Source organism: Glycine soja, chromosome 17, assembly GCF_004193775.1.
Source record: "Glycine soja cultivar W05 chromosome 17, ASM419377v2, whole genome shotgun sequence".
Classification (NCBI taxonomy): domain Eukaryota; kingdom Viridiplantae; phylum Streptophyta; class Magnoliopsida; order Fabales; family Fabaceae; genus Glycine; species Glycine soja.
The window spans coordinates 32,222,258-32,238,897 of NC_041018.1; the positions used below are offsets into that span (position 1 = coordinate 32,222,258).

The 16,640-nt window shown below is 32.5% G+C and overlaps 1 protein-coding gene across 2 annotated transcripts; it reads left to right on the forward strand.

Annotated features, from left to right (window-relative positions):
- Nucleotides 1-11,094: 11,094 nt before the first annotated feature.
- On the forward strand, nt 11,095-15,329 carry LOC114394027 (probable plastid-lipid-associated protein 8, chloroplastic). Of its 2 annotated transcripts, XM_028355571.1 has the most exons (5): nt 11,095-11,379; nt 12,881-13,004; nt 13,557-13,736; nt 14,570-14,708; nt 15,064-15,329. In XM_028355571.1, exons 1-5 carry the CDS (start codon nt 11,140-11,142, stop codon nt 15,098-15,100), a joined length of 720 nt encoding a protein of 239 aa, XP_028211372.1. In that variant the 5' UTR covers nt 11,095-11,139; the 3' UTR covers nt 15,101-15,329. The 2 variants fall into 2 exon arrangements, with proteins under 2 accessions (XP_028211372.1, XP_028211371.1); XM_028355570.1 differs by lacking the exon at nt 15,064-15,329 and having other exon boundaries at nt 11,097-11,379; nt 14,570-15,057.
- The last annotated feature ends 1,311 nt before the right edge of the window (nt 15,330-16,640 follow it).

Here is a 16,640-nt window from a genome sequence, read left to right on the forward strand (position 1 = left end):
GAATCAAAAGCACAAGAGTAAAGAGGTTGGCACGTCTGAATGGAAATCATGGTATGGTAAGCCAAGCACTTCATAAATGTCCGGTGAGATGTGTGACCTTATTAATATGAGAGAACGATTGTCCTTAATTTCCTGATTTTGCATGATTTTGAGATTGTTTGAGTACATACATAAGGTGGAAATGATCAAGGCCTTGTTTGATGTTCTTAGCCACTGATCCAAATAGCCAACCTGTTACTAGAATGAATCCCTTGCACCCTGTTGAGCCTAATATGAATAAATTGTCTTTGAAACCCAAGCCAAATGAAATTAATAACTACCTTATCTTAGGTTGTAGGAGAGCACGGGTTAAGACAAATTTACCCCTAATTTGGGGGAGGAGGATTCTTGGGTGAAAATTTTTGTTTCAGGAACACTAATAACAACACACATCCAGAGGAAACTGCATTATGAGATCAGTTGCTACAGTACTAGTGTAATTCAATTTTTATAGTTTCTATTGCTAAAAAAAGAGAAAAAAAGAAAAAATGTTTGAAATAAAGAGCTGATAACAACTAAATGCCAAATAAATTTTGTGTGCTATTAAGAATGAAATACATGAAAGTTGGGGTTGTGAAATATAAAGCCATGGGTTATCAGAAAAATATGAGGTAGGTGCTTTCTTAGAACCTAACTTTGAATCCAAAGAAAAACCATGAGACAGCCATGTTACAAGCATAAAAAGCCCTTAGTGATCCATGGTATGTATGTATGATTACCTTAACTGAGAAGAAGTGCATAGTTGAGAACATTAGTTCAATTGTTGAATTTAAAAACACTCTTAGCCGAGACACTTGCGCACTGAGAGAAACACTAGCCTTATGAAGAATGAAGTGTTGTAATTCTGCCTTGATGAAGTTTTTAGTAGCTAACATTTTTCATCTCCATGTGCATTCAATCATGCTTCCATCACAAGATCAAGACAAATGCAAGCTCAAGATCAGTCACTGAAAGAATTGAAAAGAATCACAATTATCTCATGTGTTGATACTTTTAGAACTTGTATTTTGCTTGAGGACAAGCAAAGATTTTAATTTGGGGGAGTTGATAACTACGAAATCTGAGTTAATTTGATAGTCAATTTTGGCTAATAATGATTGTAATTTCTTCACTTTACTATCGTTTTTAATGAATAACGAAGAAATTAACATCTTTGCAATTTTTTATTAGAAGAAGTAAAAAGAATAAGATTTCAAGTGCTTTAGAGGAAAATTGATACAAAAAAACTGGAAGAAAAAAAGCCTTGAAGAAAAGTTGGAAGAAATGGATAACTCACTTAGCGCATAATCCAGGATTAGCGCACACTCTCGCTTAGCGGGCAAGTCCAGGCTTAGAGCGCACTCCAGGCTTAGCACAGAGAAAGCCCACAGCGAAGCCCAAGGGCACGCTTAACGCGAAGTTAGCGTGAAAAGTAAGCTACCTGGACCTTATATAAGGAAGAGGAAGCAGAAGGGAAAGACACACCGAGTCTCAGAGCTATCCAAAGCCTAAGCCTATCCCTTAGGGGAAACCCTCCTTCTTTAGCCATTCCTCCCTCTCTTTCTATTAGTCATCCAGCCTCTTCTTCCATCCATATTAGCCCCTGAAATGTAAAGCCTCTCATGGCTATGAGAGGCTAAACCCCATTGTTGGGAGCTTGGCAAGCCAACACCCTTGTAATGTAACTATTCTTATTATCTATTAAATGCAATTTCTATTTCTATTGCTTCTTTTCTAATCTTCATCTTTATTGCATGGTTTGATCATCCATGTATTAGTTTTAGGGATTATACATTGGGAAATGGTAATTTCTAAAGAACTGGGAAAGGGCATCTAAACAATTCATTGCTAGGGATAGAGTGACTTTGTTTTGTCTCTACATGCATCTCCATGCTTAATGTGATTTACTATTCAATATTTGCAAAGGGATTTAGGAGAGAGAATAGATAAATTAGGCTCTTCATTGTGAGGGATCAAGGTTAAGTGTCTTAGTAGATGTGGGTGGAAATTGGAAAAACATTTAATAGAGAAAAATATTAATATTGCATCAAGGGTAGTGTCAGACCCTAATTTCATCCGGGGACTATCATTTGCTAAAGTTTTGATTCTTGCTAGCCGAATTGAGCTGCTTGACACCAGTTGCCACGCAATATGAAAGGTTTTTCGATATTTCGGTAAAGAATGCAGAAAATACCCAAAAGGGAGGGCAAAAAGGTCATTTTTAAGTTTTTTCTTACCCCTGGCCTGCCCAAAAGGAATGAATTTTTAAGTTTTTCTGGACCCCAAATAGCTTAGGGGTGAAGTAACCAGCTCGCCTGGGCGAGCAAGGTTACTTCAGGTTAAACCAACAGCTCGTCGGGGCAAGCTGCAGATCAACCAAGTCCTCTTATTTCCTATAAATAGGCGTGAGGGGGCTGAAGGAAGGGGTCATCCTTCATACATTGAAAGGATTTAGTGAAATTAAGGAGAAGAAGGAGAAAGAAGAAGAAAAAATGAGGCCGAGGCACTTCCGAATCACAACTTTGGTCAATTCCTACATCGTTCTTCGTTCGTCAACCGGTTAGTATTTATTTTAAGGTTTTGAATTCGCTCTATGCACCCTTATGGATCCTCCTTGTTGCTTTGCACATCTTCATCTCCTTCTTCTATCATTAGTGATCTCATTTCTTCATGTAAAGTGAATTTCAACCGATCATTTGTGCCGTAATCTCATTTTATCCTTGTAAAATAAAATTTCAACCGACCATTTACCTCACAAGTTGTCTTTTAATGAGATTGAAAGTAAATAAGTGAAACCAAGATAAAGTCAGCATGTTATCGAGCTTTTTATCCAAAAAAGTTCGCTCGAGTCCGTTCAAGGTCCAACGCCTTAACGATCTCTTTTTATTTTTTATTGGTTAAAATGAACCTTTCAAAAGTTTAAAATCAACTCATCGCATAACTTTCTTACTTTTTAAAGAACTACGTAGGTCTGAGTTCCTCATCACACTTGAGGATATGTAGGAGCAAGGGCAACAGTCTTGTCGACCCCAAAAAGTAAAAAACATAAAAAAGGGGAAAAATAAAAAAATATTGAAGTCATGATTTTGCACACTCGATTAAAGGCTGTTGTCCCTTGTGATGGACGCGTGGGGTGCTAATACCTTCCCCTCGTGTAAACAACTCTCGAACCCTTTTCTTTGAAATCCACAGACCCCTTTTTGGTTTTCCTCGAATAAACATTGGTGGCGACTTCCGCGCGTCTTCCTTTTTTGGAAGACGCACCATTGAGTCTCGCCTCACCCTCTCGTCGAAGGGTAGGTTGCAACAGGTAGTTAGGCATGCTAGGCCCCATCTTATTTAAATTCTGAAATTATCTTTTTCATTAAATCCTTTTTATTTGATTACTCTTGCCTTTTTAATTTTAAATTTTTTTCTTTCTTATTATCTCTATTGAAATTCCTTATCTCTTGCTTGCAAATTGGGTATTCATCAACGCAAATACAAACAAAGTTCATGTGAATTCGACACTTGAACTTTCATTTTAAACTTTACTACTTGTGACAAATTGGTACACTTGCCAACTAATTAACAACAAGCCAGTGAGACAGCTGTAGAGAAGGCTCAATCCATCAGTCAAAGAGGAGGTGCGAAAAGAAGTTCTCAAGTTAGTTGAGGCTGGACTTATCTACCCTATTTTTGATAGTGTTTGGATGAGTCCAGTCCAAGTGGTGCTCGAGAAAGAAGGAATGACCGTGGTCCGCAATGAAAAAAATGATCTAATTCTGACTCGTACGGTCACTGGATGGAGGATGTGCATAGACTACCGCAAGCTCAATGATGCTATGAGAAAGGATCACTTTCCTTTACCATTTATGGATCAGATGCTGGAGCGGTTAGTAGGTCAAGCCTTCTATTGTTTCTTGAACGGCTATTCAGGGTACAATCAGATTCCAGAGGACCTGAAAAATCAAAAGAAGACTGCTTTCACATGCCCCTTTGGAGTCTTTCCTTATAGAAGAATGCCATTCGGCCTATGTAATGCACCGACCACTTTTCAGAGGTGCATGCTGGCTATCTATGCTGATATGGTGGGAAAGTGCATTGAAGTATTCATGGACGACTTCTCTGTCTTAGGCCCTTCTTTTGATTGCTGCTTGACTAATTTAGAGCATGTGCTGAGACATTATGTTGAGGCAAATCTAGTGCTGAATTGGGAGAAGTGTCATTTCATGGTCCAAGAAGGAATAATGTTGGGCTACAAGATCTCAGCTCAAGGGATGGAGGTAGACAAAGCAAAGATTGATGTCATTGAAAAGCTACCTCTGCCAGTAAATGTGAACCGCATTCGGAGTTTCCTTGGACATGCTGGATTCTACAGAAAATTCATAAAGGATTTCTCCAAGATTGCTAGACCCTTGAGCAACCTGTTGAATAAAGATGTTGTGTTTAAGCTTGATGAAGAATGTTTGACAACTTTTCAGACCTTGAAGACCAGTCTCGTGTCTGCTCCCATAATAGTGGCACCTGACTGGAGTAAAGAGTTTGAGCTCATGTGCGATGCCAGTGACTATGCAGTAGGGGTAGTTCTTGGACAACGGGGAGATAAGGTATTTCATGCCATTTATTATGTCAGTAAGGTCCTGAATGGTGCGCAGCTAAATTATGCCACCACTAAGAAAGAAATGCTCACCATTTTTTATGCCTTAGAGAAGTTCAGATCCTATTTGGTGGGCTCCAGAGTCATCATCTTTACTGATCATACAACTATTAAGTACCTTCTCACGAAGGCCGATTCGAAGCCAAGGTTGATCAGATGGGTCCTTCTGATTCAAGAGTTTGATATAGTGATTAAAGACAAGAAGGGCTTAGAGAATGTAGTGGCTGACCACCTCTCAAGGTTAGTCAATGAAGAGGTCACTCAAGAGGAGCAGGAAATTCGGGATGAATTTCCCGATGAATTCCTTCAACATGTGCATGAGAGGTCGTGGTTTGCAGATATGGCTAATTATAAGGCTGAAGGTATCATTCCAAGTGACTTTAATTGGAATCGATGAAGAAGTTCCTCCATGACGCTCGTTTCTATGTCTAGGATGATCCCCACTTATTCAAGATTGGAGCGGATAATTTGTTGAGAAGATGTGTCACTATGGAAGAAGCCAGAAGCATTTTATGGCACTATCACAATTATCCTTGTGGCGGACATTACAGTGGGGATAGGACCGCCGCTAGGATCCTATTGGCTGGCTTTTCCTGGCATTCTATCTTCAAGGAAGCCCATGATCATGTGCTTTAGTGTGATCAATGCCAGAGAACATGTACTTATTGATTGGTTGCAACACATTTTGAGTGAATCAATTACATGAGTGAGATTAACTGCGTACTAAAGGATATTTTTGTTAATTGTTGATTCTCGTGCAAGTAATGAAGTGTGAACTAATAGTACAAGAGTGAAAATGTTAGTATTTCTAACAGAAAAGCATGGAATGAGAACCTTCATACTTCAATGAAAACCGATAAGTTGTTTGAACTTTCAACTGTGAGAGAACAATTGATTTTAATTGTTCAACTACTTAGCCAAAAAGCCATCCTGTGAATGAATGCATCCCTTAAACCCTTTTTGAGCCTAATGTAAAAAAAAAAGTTCATTAGAACCCAAGCCCAAAAAGTGATATTTACTAACTACCCTTTTTTAGGTTGTAGGAGAATGCTCATGGATCCAGACAAATTTGTCCCAAATTTGGGGAAATGTTTTTGGGTGATTTTCTATTGTAGGAAAATAAATATACATCACAAGTTAAATTGAGTTACAAAATATGGTATTACTCCAACCTAGTATGAATGTTTTTACATTTGCAAAAAAAAAGAAAAAAAAGAAGATTTAAAGAATAAAAGCTAGGGAAAACCATCATCAAAGAAAATAAAGGTGTTGAAAAGAGTAGCAAAGCAATAAGGTTGGTGTTGTGAAAAATTCTAAGTTATGGTTTGTAAATAATTTTGGGGAATGAATGCTCTCCTAGATCCTAAGCTTTGAATCCTAGAAAAACCATGATTTCTTTGTTAGCCCAGCCACGTTACAAGCCTAATAAAATCCTTAGTAATCCACATTGTGCATATATAATACCATTGACTAAGATGATGTGCAAAGTTGAGAATTTTACTATTTAGTTGTTATAATTCAAACACTTTTATCGAGACACTTGTGAGATTCAGAGAAACAGTAGCCTTGTGAGAACTAAAGTTTGATGATTATTCCTTGTGATTTGTCATTCTTGCTAACCATTTCATTTGAAGTGCATCTTTTTCTGCTCCTTTCATGAACTTAGGACAATGTGAACTTGAGAATTGACCAATGTAGCTTTTTGGAATGTATGCAATTATCTCATGAATTGTGATGGATAAACTCTGAATTTTTTTTCTCCTGATTCTTACTTTTTGAGCAAATAATTATTAAATTAACATCATTTAAGTTTTTGTGCAAAGAATATTAAAAGTAATGAATTTCTGATGTTTGGTGAGTAAAATAAAGCACAAGAAAGCAAAGATAATTAAGGAAAACAGAACTAATTAAGGAAATGATTTAAGGAAAGGAGACTAATTAAGAAAATGAGGCTAATTAAAGAAAGAAGGTTAATTAAGGTTAGCAAGACTAATTAAGGAAAGGAGATTAATTAAGGAAAACAAGACTAATTAAGAAAATGAGGCTAATTAAGGAAAACAGACTAATTAAGGAAAGGAGGAATAATTAAGAAAAGCAAACTAATTCAGAAGTTTGCTAATATGCACCTATAATAAAAGAAGAAGAGAGAAGAAGGAAAAGACACAGAAATTCCAAGAGGATACACTTCCTTATAGAAGACAAATACTAAAAGAAGGAGAAACAAACATTGAGAGTCATTCCTTCTCTCCATTTTCTTTCTTACCTTTTCTCCCTTTACTATATTTCCTTCTTACAATTCTAAAGCCTCCATGACAATGAGAGGTTAAATCTCATTTGTTGGGAACTTGGCAACCAACTACTCTTGATGTAATTTTTCTTCTTATCTATTTATGAATATTATTACATTTGCATTATCTTTTTTTGTGCTTAATATTATTGTTTGTGGCTTGATCACCCATTTGCATGGTAAGTTTTAGGAATATCGTTCGGAAACACTATTTTCTAATAAAACTGGAAAAAAGTATCTAAATAAAGTCATCACTAGGGATAGATTGATATTTGTTTAGCCTATTATACATCTTTATTCTTAATGCAATTTACTATTTTAGCTCTACAAAAGGATTTGGGAGAGAAAATAAATAAATTAGGCTCTTTCATGCGGGGGACCAAAGTTAGAGTATACTAGAATATGCATGTGTAAACTGGAATAATTATAAATAGAGAAAAATCATTAACATTACATAAAAGAATAGCTTTGGTAGGCTAAGTTCTCAACATTCTCATTTTCTGAATTTTCTTCTACAATATTACTGGGTTCTCTAATTTTTCTGTCTTTAATTAATCAATTTAAATTCTTGTTTAATTTATTCTCTTGTTTGATTTAAATTTCTGTCAATTTAAATTACTATTTTTCTCATAACCTTTTCAAATTAATTTTCTTTAACCTCTTTTATTAATAAAATATTCATCTACCTAAATACAAATAAAGTCCTTGTGAATTCAACACTTGAACTTCTATTTTAACTTTACTACTTGAGACGAATTGGTACACTTGCCAATCCATCAACACTCCCACAAGACCACCCTATTCTTTCTTTCTAACAACATTGAAATCTCCCAAAACACACCATTATCCTACTCCAATGCTTTTAAGTTGAGAAGTTCTACCCATAACATTCTTTTTTCAACTAATGTACATGGTAAATATACATCAATTAAAATTCCCCTCCCCTCACATACATAACAAACCTCCTCCATGATTTACAGTCGCATGATGCCACTCTACATTCAGATCACACCTTATTGCTCCAGATACTTCGACTTGTATATTTTCCATTTTAATCTCTTGTAAGCACACCAAATGAGGTTCCTCCTTGGAAATTAACTTCCTAAGCCCCCTCCATTTAATCATCTTGTGCATGAATTCCTCCTCGGTCCCTTTGAATACCACACCCAGTTGTATTGCAATATTCCATAATTTCTCTGCTTCCACGTCCTCATTTTTCATCCAAGTGAGCATATAGTTCCATTTGCAATTATCAGACAAAACCACCGCTGCACTTTTTGAATTCTTCATGGGGCTATTACTCATGGTTTTGCTTTTCTTTTTCCCACCATTTGCAAGAACCTGCCAATAATTCTGGTCAATGAAATGTTCCATGGGTTCTTCCACCATATCTTTTATCCTTGATTCTGGCTCTTGTAGAGGTTGTCGGCTTGTCATTCTTGAAAAATGATATGTGATTATTTTGTTAGACTCTTTAATGACGTAACAAACGAATAGGCCGTTAATGTTGTTGTTAGCGTTACTCCACAATAGAGATTAACATTTTTTTTTTAATAATCAAATGACTAAAATCAAACAAATAATAATTAAAGGACTAAAATAAAAACACCTTACGACCAAAAGTTTATTTAAACCTTTATTTTTTTCCCTCACTACCGATAATAAAAAAAAACCTTTATATCATTCTTTGAGTCTAAAAGCTTTTTTGCATTAAAATGAGGCCGTAATTCCTCTCTCCTAACTTTAAACTATAAAAACCAGAATTAAAGACACATTCGAAATTATGAAAGGCTCTTGCAGTCTTACTATAGATAATGAGCATGATCTCTTAATATTATTTGCACTAAAACATCATAACTCCTTTTTCAACTTGCTTAAAAAAATGCTGAACAAACAAATTAAGGCTTACCATTCTACAATGAAAAGGAAGTTATTCAAGAATTTTTGTGTCTTTTACTTGGAAGATATAAATTATTCTTGCTTTTAAAAAACAATTTTGTCTTACTTAGACAACTGGACTACAGGGTGGGATCTTACTTGTAAGTCAGGATATTTAATTGGGAATCAAGACAAAGTACACTAAAAACACGATTACATGACTAATAAAATCATATACATAGTGTTTATCTAAATTTAGATTTATATAATAAACTTTAGATCAAATCTTACCCGTTTCAAATTTATAGTGCCTCAAAATTTTCAAAATTGCTATCCACCAGGCAACATGTGATTTTGTCCACTTGCAAATTTATTTATAAACCATACTTGTATGATTGGCTTAATCTTATCAATTACTTATTGTCCTTCTTAACTTTAATAACATGTTGAGTATTGACAAAAGCTATAGTAACATTTATGAAAAAGACTAATTCACAATTTTTTTCTCTGTATTTTGTTTAATTCATAATTTTGGTTTTCATATTTTAAAATAAAAATATTTAATTCTTTAATTTTTTTTATTCAATTTTCAATTTTGCATGCTTTATATTTCTTCTATTTTGGTTCAATTGAATCATAGTTTTAACATATTTATTTAAGATATTATTAAGAAATAATTTAATAATTAAATTATAAGAAATAAAAATATATAAATAAAATTAAGGATTAAATCAAAATTATGAATTTTCAAAAATTAAAGAAATAAATTCATCTATTTTAAAATAATAAATCAAAATTATATATTAGACAAAATAAAAGAATAAAGTTATATTTTAACCATATGAAATCTCTAAGAGGAAAACACACACAACAAGAAAAATAAAACATGATGCATGTCAATCAGCTTCAAAAATATGTACAGGGATATGGTTTGATATAAAAAGTTTGTTCATATTTGGTAACAATTGGAATTAATGACTTCGAATTTTTTATAGGACTCTAAGATATTTTTAGATTTTTGATCTTTTGAGTGATGATTGGATTAATTTTTTTTCTAAGACTTAGCCAATATTGTCTTATAACTGAGTATATATTACCAAGAACTGTATATAAAATTATACAAAATTATTATGAATATAATGTAGTTGTATAACCATGACTTAAATTTAAAATCTCTAATTTAAATTAAATTTTATATTAGTTAATTCCATAGTGTTACGTAACAATCAATTTGTTTGTTGCTAAGCAAACACAAATATATATTCCTTACGGAACAAATTCAAATCTCACCATAAAATCAATTAGTTTATTTTTTAAGCACATTTATTCAAATTACATTCTTTTTTATCCACTAGTATAATAAATCTGAGTCTTTACCTTTTTTTTTGTAATGTTATTTTTTTTAGAGAAAGTGTAATAACATTTATTTTGTACTTTTATTCACCTTTAAACATTTAATATTACTATTATTTAGTACTTTTTATATTTTTAATTTTTTAAGTAAAATAATATTTTTCTTCAAATTCAAACTTTTAATTTAATTTCATTATTTCTATTATATCTTCCTTTTACTTTCAAATCTCAACTACTTGCACTTTCAAATTATTTTGTTGTTTTCATACTTCTTAAAATTTACACATTTTCTTCTTATACTAAAGTCCTAAACTATTTTTTCTTTCATTTATTCAAATAAACCACACACATTTATCCATAATTTTAAACATTTTTTTTTTATTTTAATCTATATTTTTAAATTCCATTTACATTAAAAATTCTTAATTGTAGTTTTACTCCAACTTTTTAATTTTTTTTTAAATTTTATCCCAAACAAATTAATGTTAACACATTTTATTTTTAACTTTTAAAAAACTTGTGATTTTTATCCTCGCGCATTTCACTTTTTACTCCATTTTTTTTTATTTTTTAATAAATTTTACTCTTAATTTTATTTTTTATTTTTGCAAAATTTATCCCAATTTTTATACTTATTAATGAATAAATAACTGAGATAAAATTTATAAAATGTGAAAAATTAAAAAATTAAAAATAAAATGTGAAAAATTAAAATAAAAATACAATTAAACCTAGAAAAATATACCACCCGTATAAATTCAAGAGATATTTCATATTTACATTTATTAATTATTAATATCCCATTTTTTACATAACCCATATTAGACCCTCCAAGATAAGGCAAGGAAGAGCTACCTACGTGGCATCACAAAACCCCAATACTTCTGCTCCATGTAAGACCCCAACTCGATTCTCATCACACGTGGCACGTGCGACGCTTCAGTATTATTTTTCCGTCATTGTCATGTTACGGCTTTGTGGATTCGCCATGGCTGCTACGGCTTCAGCTTCCGCTGCTTCTCTCTCCCTTCGCTCTTCTCCCTTCAAACTCAACCCTCCAAAACTCAACTCCGTTACGCTCCGTTTCCCTCACCTTAATCGCCGTTATAACAGCGCCTTCAGAGTCGTCGCCGCTTCCGTTTCCGTCTCCAACCCCAACGTGCAAACCGGCCCCGACGATCTCGTTGCTTCCATTCTCTCAAAGGTAAACCACTTCGTTTCATTTAGAATTAATCTGTGTTTGAATAAAAAAATTTCATGCTATTTAAAATAAGATAAATTGGAAAATTTTAACTTATGGAAACGTTTAATAAGAAATGGTCTTAATATTATATACATAACTTGTTACTTTCACCACTTCTAAGAGCATCTTCAATGTATTATTGCTTAAATGAGTTGTTTATCTTAAATTTTTGAACCATACAATGACGCATAGATATTAAAATTTACTCCAATGCTAAAATTATTAGAGTAAGTGCTTAACTTGAGTCATATTAAATTTTGTAATTAAAAAATGGTTATTTAATTGGTAAGAATGAATTAAGCAACGCTTGCTTATATAGGCTACTCACTTAAGCAACACAGTGTCAAGTCATTTGTTTCTATGATAAAAATTTGTTAAACAACATTGGTTAATTTTAAGCAACTTATGAAGCATCCACATTGGACATGCTCTAAGAGAAAAAAAATAATAAGAAAGAAATGAGATGAACTTCTCCGTAAGCTAAATTGAACTTTCCATTAGCTAATCATTGACTAATTTGTAGAAGCTCTCTCATATAATTTCTCTAAAAGATTATATGTCATCTACAAATTAACTAATAGTTAGTCAATGAAGAACTCATTTTAACTTCTGGATAAACTTATTTCTTATTTTCTTTTCTTAGAAGTGTTTCTAAAAAATCTTACCCAAACAAGTCCTATATGAATTGATTGTTGAATGTGTCAACTAAGTTTGCCTTACTTGGTCATCAATTTGGGAATAATTTAAAGGAAAACGTTCAAACCAAGGCAACACGAGATGCAAACTGTATATTAATTATTGTATTGTTAATTTGTTATTGATTTTTTTTTTTAGGTGAAAAGTCAAGATTGAATATCCATCAATTTAATCCTTACAATATATTTTACTAACATTAAGGGGGACTAATTTGAAGAAAAAAAAAATTCAATACTTGAGGGACTATATAGCATGATTTTCAATAATTTAGAGACTATTTATATGATTTCATTACTTAAAAGAAAAGGGTAATACTTTAGAGACTAGATTGATAATTTACTCTTTTATATTAGGACAATACTTGATAAAGCACTTTAGGTGTTGTTTTCTAATTAAAATTGGAGTTTCACTTTGATCTCTCATTTGGATAAGATGCTTAGCTACTTCTATGCATTGAACCGATAAATTATTTCTTCTTCTTTCAACTTTTTACACAATAAACGTCAATATTTAAAGTTGGCATTGAATCCTGACGTAAAATTTCAATTTTGATTGGAGAACAACACTAAAAACATCTGAAGAACTGCACTCAAGTTTTGTCTTATATATTAAGGCTCATGTGTTTGTTATGCTCATTTTTGTGCAGTGAGATAGTTAGTTAATTACTAATTACAAATTGCAAACTCACTTTCATTTCATTCTGTTTATTTTTTTAATTTTTCAATGTATTTCCAGCAGTAAAAATTATGTTGAGTTTTTTTATCAGGTGGTGCAAACGGATGGAGGAGTATTGCTGAAGGAGGAAGAGCATAAAGAGGTGGCCGAAGTGGCTCAGGAACTGCAAAAGTATTGCGTGAGTGAGCCAGTGAAATGCCCTTTAATATTTGGAGGTGAATCCTTATTGTGCTGCTCAACCTTGAGATTATCAAAAGCCCTGTCTTCATATTTGTTTTGCTGGATCTTATTAGGGGTATCCTTTTGATTTTTTGTTTTTTGTAAAATAATTCCAGGTGATGTTTTCACTTATAATTATAAAATGTCCTATTGTTTTCACTTTGTTTCTTGTTCATGTTGAAAACAAACAAAATTAAACAAAGTAAGAAATAAGATGAATATAAGGCGACATTTTTATAGCTATGAGTGAAAACACATGAACTGGAAATGAAAATCGAAAACAAGTCAAACACACCCTTAGGCTATGTTTATCTCATTCCATTTCATTTCACACACCATTATGTATTCAAAGACAGCCTCAATTGTTTTGTATTTTATCTTTACCCTCAGTATAAATGTATAATGTAGGCGCATTAGATACTATCTATTAAAAAAAAGGAATCCACTTTCAACTTCTATATGCGTATTTTTTTCAATAATATTGAAATCAGTTATATGATACCATTCAGTTCTTGCTTTACTATTTCTTTCTTGTTTATGTTATCCAGAGTGGGATGTGGCATACTGTTCACGGCCAACATCACCAGGTGGTGGCTATAGGAGTGCAATTGGGCGCCTTTTCTTCAACACAAAGCAAATGGTTCAAGTTGTTGAAGCTCCTGATATTGTGAGAAACAAGGTCTCACTTTCTGTTTTAAGCTTTCTGGATGTGGAGGTTTCTCTGCAGGGTATGTCATTTAAGTGTTTAACTATTTAAAGGATGAGTGTAACTTCCACTTGCTGATATCATATTCAGAAAAGCTATTGATAGCAAAACTGAAATTTCTCAGTTTTGCTATCAATAGCTTTTACTGGATGAGTGTATCTCAGTTTTGTAATTCCAAACTCAAAATCAAAAGGAATAAATATTTACTGGATGATTTTAAGATGTTTTATCAATAGTAAAGCAAAAAAGAAAATAAAGGAATGACTTGGGAGTAATCTCCACTTCAGTACTTGAAATTGTGTTTGTCACTTTAGTCCCTCCCATAATGAAACTTTCATTTTGGTCCTTTTCCATTACATATTTTCACAGGTAAACCACCATTTTAGTTCTTGAAAGTGTAAAGTGAGGTCACATTAGTTCCTAAAAGTAAGAAATTTCAAAATAAGTCTTTATGCTGACACTTTAGTTCCTAAACTTGATTACTTATTAGTTATTATCACTTTAGTCCCTTAAAGTATGTTAATATTATCACTTAGTTACACAATTTTTCAAATTTTGGAATAGTGAGTGATTGTGCCTCATAGTTTCAAGGACCCAATTGGCTAATCTGATTTTAAGGACCCAAGTGTATGGTATTTCACAACATTTTACAATGTTAGAAACTAAAGGGAAAGTTTTGTAAAATTAGTAATTAAATTGAACAATGCTTTCAATTCAAAGGATGAAAGTGTAGGTTTATTGAATGACATAGATTATATACTTGTTTGCTTTCTATCTCTAGTCTGTGATCCAAATCCAAGTTTTCATTTATTGTTAAACTTCTGTGCTGATTTGATGCATGGCAATGTGAGACAGGAAAACTCAAGGCTCTGGATGGTGAATGGATCCAAGTTATATTTGAAGCACCTGAATTGAAGGTAGGATCATGGCAGGTCCAGTATGGTGGCCAGAGTGAAGTTAAACTCAGAATCACTTATGTTGATGAGAAAATCAGGTTAGGATTGGGTTCCAGAGGTTCCCTGTTTGTTTTTCAAAGAATATGAAACCAAAATGCGATAAGAAAAAATCCCTTCAGGCCTTCAGTGAAAGTTCTGGCAAGTTTGTAACTTGACATTGCACCGTTTCATGTATGATAATATGATTAATAGTGTATTTGAGTAGGAGCTTGAAAAGACCGCTTTACTCTTTGGCTGCAGAGTTTGTCTCAAAATGGACTAGTGTGTTATTAGGTGCAATGTACTGTAATTAACTTGTTAGTGAGACTGTGACACAATCTTTCCATTTCCATATTCCTGAAGGTTAACATTTTTTGGTTGATGTAATTGATCTATCATTTTCATTTATGACAGTGGCAAAAATAATTCTTTTTGGGGGGTGCCTTTGTAGCTGAAATTTGGTCAGGGGATGAAGAATGTGGGATGGTTTCCAACCTCTAGCCTTGGTGGGGCTGTGAACACTATCTGAGACTCAACTTAAGTGTCAAGGACATTAAAATTAAGTTTAATTATACTTTCAGGCTCTATTTGAAAAAAAAACTAGTGTATGGCAGATAGTGGATGAGTTTATAGTTAATACTTGATAAATTAGCTAATTGAATTTGTAGTGTTTGATAAAATTAGTTAAACTATCTGATAAATATAAGATGACGTGCATATTTTATATAAATTCTATTCATATATTACTTTAAATACTTTAATATATTTTAAATCATTTGTCACTCAAAAACTAAAATATTATTACTATTATTATTTTAAATGAAATGGGATCATAGAAATAAAATGACATGTTCATGTGAATTATTCTTTTTTGTATACATTTTATATAAATTCTGTTATGGTGGCTGCAAGTTGAATATTCCTGATGCTAGTCAAGAGTTGAAGTTTATGCGTTATGGATCCATCAGAGATGAGATATTAGTTTCATTTATGAATCTAGGGTAGATTTTGTTGCTTTAATTACATACTCATATTGGCACTAACTTGCACAGTTTAGTTCATGGTGTTTGAGCCCCTCCCTAAAATATATATGGTCCTAGCTACTTCCACATCTCTAGTATTGAGAAAGCAACTTGCATCCAAAAATTCAATCTTCAAACCAAGCTTTTTTCAACATTTGGACATACTACATGATAATGCAATTCATTTCAAAGTGGCTAATCATTGTTTCTCTTCACCTAATTAATAAATGTTTATTTTTTGTAGCACTTTGAATTAAACATACCACCGAAAATTATTAGGAAACTGAAAACAAAACTAAGAAATACTAACTAAATAGGGTCTCGCAATAATAGTAAAATAAAAATTATAAGTCCTACAAATCTTTTAAACAAGAACAAGAACCAACCCGATAAAGAGAAAAGAAAGGAACCTATGAGAGAAAAAAATGAGATTGTGGTAGTAAACACGGAGGACCTTGAGACTAGCAACAATCACAATGAAGGTTACATGACACATGGGAGGTACTAGGGATTAGGGCTTTTTTGTTTTATTTATCAAATTTAGAGTGGAAATTTAATGGGAACAGTAAAGATAAAAATAAGATAAATAATAACGTAACGCGTGAATCAATTAATGTGAAATTAATTATTTAAGTTAAATAAGATATTTGAGTTCAAGTTTTGGATATACAATTGTCTTAATACTTTGAGGGAGAGTTTTGTTGCACAAAATGGTATTATTCAACTTAAATATGATTGTCTTCAGTGAAGAATACTGTAGTCTATATCAAAAAAATGAAAGGAAAAAAATAATAAGTTATATTACACTATAAGCTATCATCAACATTGGTACAAATAATAACGATTTGTGTTCTTTGATCAAATGATCGAATTCAAATTTTAATTGGTCTTTGGATATAAAATAATTCTTATTAAGAGGGAAATATATATCGTGTGTGCTCATAGTCCTTGACAAAGATTAATCCATGG

What these genes read in the sequence shown, in the direction of transcription:
- LOC114394027 (XM_028355570.1), top strand. Translation starts at nt 11,140, where the DNA reads ATGTTACGGCTTTGTGGATTCGCCATGGCTGCTACGGCTTCAGCTTCC. An exon ending in TTGCTTCCATTCTCTCAAAG is followed by an intron (nt 11,380 to 12,880) that starts GTAAACCACTTC and finishes TTTTTTTATCAG; the next exon opens with GTGGTGCAAACGGATGGAGG. An exon ending in ATGCCCTTTAATATTTGGAG is followed by an intron (nt 13,005 to 13,556) that starts GTGAATCCTTAT and finishes TATGTTATCCAG; the next exon opens with AGTGGGATGTGGCATACTGT.